We start from the raw sequence: 12,394 nt of genomic DNA, 5'->3' as shown, positions 1-12,394 counted from the left end.
GTGGAGATTTTACAAGGAAAATGTTGGTATTTGTTGTTGTTGTAACAGTTTTTTATGTAGTTTCATTCATCTTGTTCAATGCTTGTGTAGTTCAGCTGGTAGCCAGATCAAGAAACTCTGCGATAAGGATGGGGTGTGCCCAGAGTGATCTGGTAGTGAGACGGGTAGGCTTAGCTGGGCAAGCAAAAAGGTGACGAGTGTCATGTGGCCCTTTATTACAGATGGGACACACGTCAGGTACGCTGCTATCAATCACTGATAAGTATGAATTGAGGCGACTGCACTTGCCTGATCTTAGTTGGGCCAAAACTACCCTTGTCTGCCGTGGGAGGTTTCTCTCCTCCGGTGCTATGGGCGGCGGTCGGACTCCGAGAACAGGATTAACCTTGTAGCTTCTCACCGCTTCAGCTGCAGCATCCTCATGAATACTGTTCAGACCTGCCTGGTATGCTGCCTGATCTATTTAGAGGCTCTCTTTTGTAACGCTGGATCTCAGGCTCTAGAAGGTGAAGATCAACCCTTACATTCCTTGATGGAGGTTGTCTATCCACAAGATGGTGATTCGGATGACAACTTCGATGGCAACCCAAGAGGTACTGCTTTAACAACATGTAGTTGTGTCGACGCACTGGGATGATCTTGGTCTCCGTATAAAGGTGATCCAGGGGTGTACTGCGGAGACATCCTATTGCGGTTCTAAGGGCAGCGTTCTGACAGGTCTGTATATTATTCCACTGCGTATCGCTCGTTTGAGGTGTCCACACTGCATAGTTTACCACTGACCGGCCAATTGCCTTATATGTAGTTAGTGCTGCCGGCAAGCGACTTGAGGACACTTTTTCTACCGCGGAGCTTATCACAAATTGCAGTGGCATGGGCGGACGACTTATAAAGGCTGTCGAATGTGACCCCGAGAATCTTGGGGTAATTTGTTGTCGGAATTGTTTCGCCATCGACTCTGACATTCAACTGCATGCATACTTCCGCCGTCCATGTAGTGACCCAGCAAAAAAAGTGTCGCCAAAAAAGTAATGAAAATGTTCTTTTTGGATCCAGAAGTGGTGCAAAATTGACGCAGAAGCGATTAATTTAACATGGGCTTGTCATAGGACAGAAGTCCTCCATTTCAACAGCCGTTGCACTGAATTTGCATCACTTCATTAGGTGTGATCCGAATTCAATGTTTTGAATGTAAATTAAAAAATTCTGTAATATTTTGTCAAATAAATAATTTTTATAAATTTTTATAATGTTTAATGGATTCTAACGCTTCTCGGAAACGTATGACTTTAAATATTTTCAAAAATGCACACTTTTTTCAGATTGGATTTTTTTTTCGATAAAATTTAAATAATTTGTACCATTTTATGAATTCTTACATTGTTTTTAACATATTTGAAACAAAAAAAGTTAAAATTACCCATTAAAAGTATGAAAAAAAAACAAGTTATAAAAAATTGAATTAAAAAAAACTTCCTGGGTAGTTAAAATAAAGAACACCATTGGGAGTGCATCTTCTGGAAGTGCTTTTAAAGTTGTGCCTTTGGAAGAACTTCCAATTTTTTTAGCTGGGGAATAGTGTGGCTGAGGATTTGGTGGGAGATATCCTCAAATTTCTTGCAGTGAAATAACTGGTAAGATCAGCGAGGTAGACATTTAATCGATCGCAAATGTCATCAACAATGGGCCCGGATGCCATGATTGTGCAATCGTACGCATAAGACACAATCTCGACGCCGTCAGGAGGGGGTGGAATCGAGGACAGGTAGGGGATAAACAGTGCCGGAGATATCACCCCGCCCTGGGGAACTCACTGTTTAACTCTACGGGGTTTTGACTTCAGAACCCAACGCTTCGTTCCTGCCGGTAGGGACGTGTTCTCGATGTCCTCGAATAATGTGGCATGGTTGACCGTATCGAACGCTTTCGATAGGTCAAGCGTCACGAGGACCATCCTATGACACGGCTTGGGCTGATTAAGTCCCCTATTGATATGTGTCGAAATGCCATGTAAGGCTGTCGTCGTACTGTGTACCTTACGGAATCCATGTTGATGGTGGGCAGCTGGAAAATGCACCACAAGGCTGGGGAGGAGTAGTGCCTCAAGTGTCTTGGCTACTGGCGAGAGAAGGGATATCGGTCTGTACGATTCACCTTTACTCGAATCTTTTCCTGGCTTCAGTAGTTGGTTTGTTGGTATTTTGACCATTTTTGTCGAAATCAGAAAAACATATATATGGAAGATATATCTAAATCTGAACCGGGAGATATATCTAAATCTTAACCGATATCAACCAAATTTAGCACGCATAGCTACAATGCTAATTCTACTCGCTGTGCAAAATTTCAACTAAATCGGAGCAAAAAGTTGGCCTCTGTGGTCAAATGAGTGTAAATCGGGCGAAAGCTATATATGGGACCTATATCTAAATCTGAACCGATTTCAACCAAAGTTGGCACGCATAGCTACAATGCTAATTCTACTCCCTGTGCAAAAATTTAAATAAATCGGAGTAAAAGATTGGCCACTGTGGTCATATGAGTGTAAATCGGGCGAACGATATATATGGGAGCTATATCTAAATCTGCACCGATTTCAATAAAATTTGGTCCACTTGACTACACTACTAACTGTACTCCTAGTGCAAAATTTCAACCTAATTGGGGTAAAACTCTGGCTTCTGGGACCGTATTTGTCCATATCGGGCGAAAGATATATATGGGAGCTATATCTAAATCTGAACCGATTTCAATAAAATTTGCCACACTTGACTAATTGTTCTTCTTGTGCAAAATTTTAAGCAAATTAGGGTAAAACTTTGGCTTCTGAGGTCATATAAGTCCACGAGCCAAAACACATACTTGTGCCAATTTTGAAGTCGATTGGACTAAAACTGCGACCTAGACTTTTATTACAAAAATGTGTTCACGGACAGACGGACATGGCTATATCGACTCAGGAGCCCACCCTGAGCATTTTTGCCAAAGATACCATGTGTCTATATCGTCTCTTTCTGGGTGTTGCAAACATATGCACTATCTTATACTACCCTGTTCCACAGTGTGGCGCAGGGTATAAAAATCAAGTATCCTGTATTAATTTAATCACCTTCTCCTTCTCAAGAAAATTGGAGGAGGCTTTATTTTGCTCTATTTTTAAAAAGGGGCGTTACTTTTCCCGATCAAACAATCCCTGAAAATTCTAAAAAACTCTGGAAATTTTCCTTCAAGGTTCAAAGTGTGGGCAAGGAGAAGGTCCCTTCACCGTCTAAATATCCAAAAATCAGGTACACCATATTGATTTCATAAACTCACTTTACAGTCTTTGTAAATTTGAAGTACAGTTGAGAAATTTAGTTTCTTTTTTTTCAGTTTTAGAGGTCGTCAAATTCGAAAAATTATGTAGCGTATGTTTGTGTTGACGTCACGCTCAACTTTCCCTGAAAATTCAAGAAAATATAAGAACACTTTTCAAAAGCAGGTCCAGGGAAGTCCCCTCTTCCCGACCAAATGTCACAAAATCCGTTACTCTATATGAATTTCATAACCACCCCCCACGTCCTTTGTGAATTCCAAGTATACTGGAAAAGCTTAATTGTTTAACTGTATGTAGTTACAGAAGGTCCCATTGTAAACAAGTTGGTCGAAAAGGAGGGCCCCCTCCCCACCTAAATATCGAAAATAAAATAGCGTATCTTTGTCTAGACGCTACTTTCAATCTTCTTTGGAATTTTTAAGGAAATCGGATAAAAGCCAGGCAATTCACGCTAGAATTACATCACGAATAACTTTTATTCTAACTGCAATTGATCAAGATGGTTTCACAAGCTTGTAAACAACACAATGAACTGTCACTGGAATAACCCTGTCAGCTGTCTGACTGGTGGTTTCGGCCACCCCCTGTACAGGTAGTTTAGGTTCACAAAACTTTTTTTATATTTTGTTTATATCTGTCCATGTTTTGGATAGCCCCCATATATATCGCTTTGGCTTCTTGGTTTTCTAGAGGCAGCAATTTTGATCTACGTCTACATTTTGGTATAGAACCCCTCCCCCTCTTAAGTAGCAATTGAGGAGGATTTTAGATTTGAAATCGCTTAACCGAGACGATTAAGACAGCTTTAAAACTCAAAAAATAAATGCAGGAACTTTACATTTATCTTCAGGAACCGTACCATTTAAACCGACCTTCTTGATGTTATAGTTTCATCAAATTCACATGAAATTCAGCACAACGAGGGATTTCAAAGGAAACTATTTTATTTGGCCCATGGTGTTGAGCATATAAGATTCGGCGTGACCGAACTTGCGGCCGTATACACTTCTATTATATGATGGTTATTTTCAGATAACTCAATTGTTTCTCATCATCCCTCATTTTTCCCCCATATTTTTGTATTTTACAGAGGATCTCGTAAATATCGCCGTCACATCAATGAAAATGCTCTCGGTATTATACGCAGCACATTGAACAGTGGTGGCTTTGGACCTCAACCGGCCAATATCAATAATGAATTGGGTATTCCACCTAACGCTGGACCTATGAATGCATTTGCGGCCAGTTATGGAGGTCGACCGCTATTACATCCTGGCGGTGGTAGTGGTGTTGCCGCTGCTGCAGCTGCCGTCACAGAAGCCCAACAAGAGAAGGGTATGTTTTCGGTGAGCCAGCTTAATATCGAGTTGACGGAGCAGCATGTTGGTCCCAATGGTAAAATGGAACTTACCTGTATGGCTACAATACCATCGGCAGTGGGACCTGGAGAAGATTTTGCCGATTTCAAAACATACACAATAAAAGGTAAGGTATTCTTTGTGTTTCTTTTTTTAACCTTCTCGTTTTGAATGGGTCATATTGAGGAGTGTGATTTCGAGGGGGTAATAAATTAAGGCTAATTTACATAAATATCTCATTTCGACACCAACCTCACATGTGATTGCCGAAAACTAGAGTAGCGATATCGCAATAGAACATTAAAGAAAAATAGACTGGTCTGAACTGCCAAATTATTTAACAATTTAACTAAAATGCTATAATCCTAGAAGAAATCTAAACATTTTTAGGAATAAGGATTATATTGAAATAAGCTATGTTTAATATGTAGTTAAATAAAAATGGGAAAAAAACTCAAACCCACATTGATCGTAATGTCTAATATAAATTATTCTCAAAACCGAGGAGAGTGTAATAAAGACTTCGAAGTGGTACAATAAAAACATAGTAAAATGAAACGTAAGCCATTAGGAGCAGCATGACCGGCCAAAACCTAGCGGGCTAGGTTAGGTTAGGTTAGTGGCAGCCCGGTGTATCAGGCTCACATAGACTATTCAGTCCATTGTGATACCACAGTGGTGAACTTCTGTGAACATGTTAAGCTCTATGACAAGGAACCTCCTTTTTATAGCCGAGTCCGAACGGCGTTCCACATTGCAGTGAAACCATTTATAGAAGCTTTCAAATACTCAGAAATGTCACCATTACGTATCTATTGAGCGAAAATGAAATTCGTCGCTGATTACAAATTTTCGATAAAAAAGTGGCTCTACGGCCAAATATCCAAGCCCACTCATCAAAAATTCTGCGTTGGGGTTTGTCGTTCGTCAATTCTTCCATCAGATGTATATTGATCACACGGCCGGCAAGGACAGGCAACATGGAGTCATGGTCGACTTTACATATAAAGGATTATGGGTTCTATCCAGGTGGGGTCTTAAAAAATCTATCATATGTTGTTTATCGTCTCTCATGGTCTAGGTCTAGGGTCAATGAAGTTGGAAACAAATTGAACTAAAAGGAGCCAAGAGTTGCTTCACTTACACCAAAGTGGTCATTTACCGATTTCGTATTTCTCCAATGAAGAGCCATTCCAAATTGAGCAGTTTGTGAATAAATAAAATGGTCGGGTTTACATGCCAAAGAGCTCAGCCGAAAATGTACACCACCGATTGGCCACTGGAATTCAAGGGCAGACTGTGATAATGGCGTATTTCTACAGAAAGGTGGCCACCAAAATCTCCGGATGACAATTCGTTGGACTTTTACGTCTGGGCATTTCTACCATAAAATGATCACCAAAATCTCCGGATCACAATCACGGTTGCCGCAGTTGCTAAAATTCTACGAAAATGGCAGATTTTTTTCTGTTTGGTAGATTGGCAGATTTCTTGATGTTTTAGTAGATTTTGCAAAATGTTCCTCTCCAACAAAAAGGTTTAGAAATAAAAAATTGATAAAATTTTCGATAGAAATAAAATTTTGACAAAATTTTCGATAGAAATTCTGAAAATATTTTCTATAGAAATACAATTTTGACAAAAAATTCTGTGGAAATAAGATTTTTACAAAACGTTCTATAGAAATGAAATTTTGACAAAATTCTCTATAGAAATGAAGTTTTGACAAACTTTTCTATAGAAATAAAATTTTGACAAACTTTTCTATAGAAATAAAATGTTGGCAAAATTTTTTATATAAATAAAATTTTGACAAAATTTCCTATAGAAATAAAATTTTCACAAGATTTTCTATAGAAATAAAATTTTAACAAAATTTTCTATAGAAATATAATTTTTACAAAATTTTCTACAAACTTTGAAATTTTGAAAAAAAATTGTAAAAAATTGAAATTTTAAAAAAATGTTCTATAGCAATAAAATTTTTACAAAACATTGTATAGAAATTAAATTTGAACAAAATTTTCTATAGAAACGAAGTCATGACAAAATTTCTATAGAAATAAAATTTTGACAAAAATTTCTATAGAAATGAAATATTGACAAACTTTTCTATAGATATCAAATGTTGACAAACTTTTCTATAGAAATACAATTTTGGCAAAATTGTCTATAGAAACAAAATTTTGACAAAATTTCCTATAGAATTAAATTTTCACACGATTTTCTATAGAAATAAACTTTTGACAAAATTTTCTATAGAAATATAATTTTTACAAAATATCTCATTTTACAAAATTTGAAATTTTGACGAAATTTTTAAAAAATTCTATAGAAATAAAATTTTGACAAAATTTTCTATAGAAATAAAATTTTGACAAATTTCTCTATAGAAGTAAAATTTTGAAAAAATTTTCTATAGAACTAAAATTTTCGCAAAATTTTCTATAGATATAAAATACTGGCGAAATTTTCTATAGAAATAAAATTTTGAAAAAAAATTTTTATAGAAGTAAAATTTTGAAAAAATTGTCTATAGAAACAAAATTTTGACAAAATTTCCTATCGAATTAAATTTTCACACAATTTTCTATAGGAATTAAATTTTGGCAAAATTTTTTATAGAAATAAAATGTTCACAAGATTTTCTATAGAAATCAAATTTTGATAAAATTTTCTATAGAAATATAATTTTTACAAAATATCTAATTTTACAAATTTTCTACAAAATTGAAATTTTGAAAAAACTTCTATAGAAATAAAATTTTGGAAAAATTTTCTATAGATATAAAATTCTGGCGAAATTTTCTATATACATAAAATTGTGACAAAATTTCCTATAGAAATAAAATTTTCACAAGATTTTCTATAGGAATAAAATTTTGACAAAATTTTTTTATAGAAATAAAATTTTCACAAGATTTTCTAAAGAAATAAAATTTTGACAAAATTTTCTATAGAAATATAATTTTTACAAAATATCTAATTTCACAAAATTTTCTACAAAATTGAAATTTTGACGAAATTTTGAAAAAACTTCTATAGAAATAAAATTTTGACAAAATTTTCTATAGAAATAAAATTTTTACAAAATTTTCTATAGAAATAAAATTTTGACAAAATTTTCTATAAAATAAAATTTTGACAAATTTCTCTATAGAAGTAAAATTTTGAAAAAATTTTCTATAGAAATAAAATTTTGGCAAAATTTTCTATAGAAATAAAATTTTGGCAAAATTTTCTATAGATATAAAATTCTGGCGAAATTTTCTATAGAAATAAAATGTTGACAAAATTTTCTAAAGAAATAAAATTTTGACAAAATTTTCTATAGAAATAAAATTTTGACAAAATTTCCTATAGAAATATAATTTTGACAAAATTTCCTATAGAAATATAATTTTTAAAAAATTTTCTACAAAATTTTTAAAGAAATAAAATTTTGACAAAATTTTCTATAGAAATAAAATCTTGGCAAAATTTTCTAGAGATATAAAATTCTGGCGAAATTTTATATAGATATAAAATGCTGACAAAATTTTCTATAGAAATAACAATATCTCTAGAAATAAAATTTTGACAACATTTTCCATAAAAATAAAATTTTGATGAAATTTTCTGTACAAATAAAATTTTGCCAAATTTTTATACCCTGCGCCACACTGTGGAACAGGGTATTATAAGTTAGTGCATATGTTTGTAACACCCAGAAGGAGACGATATAGACACATAGTGTCTTTGGCAATAATGCTCAGGGTGGGTCCCTGAGTCGATATAACCATGTCCGTCTGTCCGTCCGTCCGTCCGTCCGTCTGTCTGTGAACACATTTTGTGATCAAAGTCTAGTCGCAATTTGAGTCCAATCGCCTTCAAATTTGGCAAATATTCCTAATTTGGGTCAGAATAGAACCCTATATATATATATATATATATATATATATATATATATATATAATATATATATATATATATATATATATATATATATATATATAATATATATATATATATATATATAATATATATATATATATATATATATATATATATATATATATATATATATATATATATATATATATATATATATATATATATATATATATATATATATATATATATATATATATATATATATATATATATACACCGAGCGATAAATCATAAAAAAACTTTTGCGAAGTTTCCTTAAAATTGCTTCAGATTCAAATGTTTTCCATATTTTTTTCGCCGACTTAAATTTTGAGTCTATAGATTTTGTAAAAAGTCTATCAAATTCTGTCCAAATCGAGTGATATTTAAATGAATGTATTTGGGACAAACCTTTATATACCAACACACTTGACGGATGTGATATGGTATCGAAAATTTAGATCTACAAAGTGGTGCAGGGTATAATATAGTCGGCCCCGCCCGACTTTAGACTTTCCTTACTTGTTTTTTTTTTGTGTTTGATAGTTCTTTGGTAAAATTTTCTAGATATTTTGGTATGGCAACCATGATCACAAATCGTTGGACATTTGATCCTCAGCGCTACACCGGGAGTGAACCAAATTACAACACAGCCAACATGTAATGGATATCTCGATAGTTCGAGGGCCTTAAATCGTGTCAAAGGTAGCCAATTTGAACAAATGTAAACTGATTCTAATTGTATATTATTTTTTGCGGCCAAAAGTTCGGCAAATATTCCCTATCATTGATAGCAGACAGTAATTTGCGTTATTTTCTTTTTATATTAGAATTTCTAAGGAATTCGACGGAACATAACATACTCTTAAATGGTACGGGTTCCGTAGTTAAATTTGTAATTTATAATATAAGGTTTTTTATTTGATGAAATTTTTGGATCCTGACCCTTTTACAGAGAAAGACGAACCTGTGCAAGCTTGCATCACTATTCCATTCAACAGTTCCCTTGTAGAAGGCTGAAGTGTGATAAAAAAAAAACGACATAAAGACGGACATCGTTCTATCATCTTAGAATATCTCACTTATCAAGAATATGTACACATTATGTAGTCAGAAATCGTATTACAGCCTAATCACACTAGTGATTAGCTAATTAAGGCGAGATGTTACCAAACAGAGTCTTTCAGAATTTGTTTATTTTAAAAATATCTGAAAATATATTTTAATGAGAACCAATTTATAAAAAACAAATAACAAACAAAACGAGTTGAAATAAATTTCTATTTAATTGTACGTAATATTTTCAGTTGAAGTCCAACGCTTGGAGACAACCACATTCTCGACAACAACACAAAATATTGGCATGGCTGCTCTGGGCAATGGAGCATCACCATCATCGGCGATGTCATCGCATGGCAGTTACAGAGTGCATCAAAGCGGTTGGATTCACCTTTCCATAGTCATCATTTTCATGCTCTGGCGACGGACAGTGGAAAGGCATTAAAGAAAAGTGATTGATCAATCATTGTACAAAACGATATCCCAAGGAATATTAAATCCACATAATTAAATTTGTATGTAAATGTACGAAAAGATAAATGGACCCAACCGGAACCAAACTACACACGGACACACCACAACCATAAAAGGAACAGAATGAACAGTCAAACAGCTTGCATACGGTGGGCTCTGTAATCTCTCTCTCTCTCTTCCCTCCATCGCTCTCCCACACATCTCCGATATACATATACATGACCACCGAACACAAAATGATATATACAGAATTATAGGAATAATATTGAAAATGATGAAGATAAAAAAACACAGAAATAATTCTTGGCAGATGCATAGCAACTCAAACATGTATGAAGTTATATTCATTCAAGGCCTAGGTAATGGATACAAAAATATTTTTTGTTGCTTTTTTGTACGTAGGCATTAAGTGCCATTTCGAAAGTGAAGAATGACGTTATACAAAATATCGAATATGTATGTATGTATGAAATTAATTATCATGTAAGTAAGGATTAATGAAAAGATTGATGTATGGAGATCATATGGAGTATCTCCTCTGCTCTGTATTTAATGCAAGGGCATAAAAATGGCACAAGGTTACATTGAGCTATTATGGAAAATCAATTTTCTTTAAAATTAATTGCTTTAAAATATTTTCTTTTTGTACTCAATATTTCTTTGGTAGTCCATATTCTGTATTTAGGGAAAAAATTGTGCAGTAGCTTAGGATTTAGATAAATTATTGTTAATGTAACCTTGGGTTCGATTCATGCCTGAAAAGAAAATGTACCTAGAATTATATTTTTTTTTTTATAAAAATTATATTGGCAGCAGCACTGCACTAAGGTCAATTCAATGAAAAATTATTTTATTTAATGACGTTTTCAAAGAAAAATGTTAATGTAAGAAAAATTGAGTTTATTTCTTCAAGAAAATGTTACAACAGTTGAGATGATCTATTTTATTTTGTATCTAAATAATAAATTTTAACTAGGCGAGTACGAGTCGGAATTTCTTGTTTATTTATTAAATTTATTTGAAGTTATTAAAAACGCTTACCTTAAAATTTCATGTAGAATTGCTGTCCAATTTGAGTCATTTAACTTAATCTTGGGGTACCATCAGAGATGGTCCAAATGAACATTTTTTAGGTAATCGACAGTCAAAAAGATATTAACGTCGAAAATGTCATATCCCTGTATAAAACGTAAAGGAGTAGTAAATGTTGTAAACTCTCACGGAATTCTTAAATTCGATTTTAAATTAGTTTTTCAATTATAATAGTTTAACAATTTTTAATATTAATACTCTTAATCTTTTCTCATAATTTTTTTTTTATTATAGAAAAACAGGCTTGAAAACCGTTTGAATTCAACTCGTTTTCATACTGTTGAAACCGGGTCGAACATAAGTTTTCATGATAGCGTGAAACGCCAAGTTTGCTGTTAATTTTTTCTCAGATTAAGCCATTCGTCAATGCAAAAAATAAATTTAAATTTATCCCTTTCAGACCTATGCATTGTACAACATAAAAATCACTTTCAGTTGTGGTTTTGAATAGAATTTTGTGAATAAATGAATAATATAAGCCTATACAACAATTCCCAAGGGTTGTTTTTTGTTAAAAGGACATCGCACAATTGTGCGTTCTAGGTCATAATTACTTGTTATTGCGATCCAGGACATGCTAATTAATAACACAAAAAATATTAAATTTATAATAAATTTTCTTTATTAATCTTGAAAGGAACTAATAATATGAAACAAACATAAAAGCACTTCATTTCTGGAAGAAAACAAATGTTTACTAGTTTCTATTTAGAATGGCAGTTTTCAAAACAGTTCTTGTTTTTTGCTAAACAAAGGGCTACTTGACACTTCTTACATCTTCCTCGTGATCGGCTTCCACAATTATTACGGCAAGTCCTTGGTGGACCATCAGAAAATTCGGGCCAGTGATCAAATCGGTCAAACCTTATGTCATCAGGGGCATCATGAGGCCGATATTTAGTACCGTAAAATTCTTCTGTCAGCTGATTTTTTTCTTCAAATTCAGGAGATTTAAATGAAGCAGCTAAAACAGTACCAAGCTCCATTTTAAAAGCTAGAAGGGATTTCGTTTTTGCTTTAGGCAGTTTTGAAAGTTCTGCATCCATTCTATATTCCATCAAACAATTATATATAGCCAGATCGAGAAAGTGAAAAAATACTTTGACAGTCCACTTCTTCGTTTTCGTTTCAATTCTGTAATATTCTAACATTTGGTCACAGAGATCAACGCCACCCATATAGG

The 12,394-nt window shown here is 33.4% G+C and overlaps 1 protein-coding gene across 1 annotated transcript in view; it reads left to right on the top strand.

Moving 5' to 3' along the window:
* The window catches only part of beat-VII (Immunoglobulin domain-containing protein beaten path VII), a 275,572-nt gene extending 263,910 nt beyond the window's left edge, over nucleotides 1–11,662 (top strand). The window contains exons 10-14 of the mRNA XM_075304937.1: nucleotides 4,407–4,801; nucleotides 9,894–10,012; nucleotides 10,522–10,575; nucleotides 11,446–11,538; nucleotides 11,612–11,662. Coding sequence (XP_075161052.1) covers nucleotides 4,407–4,801; nucleotides 9,894–10,012; nucleotides 10,522–10,575; nucleotides 11,446–11,538; nucleotides 11,612–11,662 — 712 coding nt within the window. The remainder of the gene's footprint in view (nucleotides 1–4,406; nucleotides 4,802–9,893; nucleotides 10,013–10,521; nucleotides 10,576–11,445; nucleotides 11,539–11,611) is intronic.
* The last annotated feature ends 732 nt before the right edge of the window (nucleotides 11,663–12,394 follow it).

Source organism: Haematobia irritans, chromosome 1, assembly GCF_050003625.1.
Source record: "Haematobia irritans isolate KBUSLIRL chromosome 1, ASM5000362v1, whole genome shotgun sequence".
NCBI classification, from domain to species: Eukaryota; Metazoa; Arthropoda; class Insecta; order Diptera; family Muscidae; genus Haematobia; species Haematobia irritans.
This window is presented reverse-complemented; position numbering and strand designations above follow the sequence as displayed.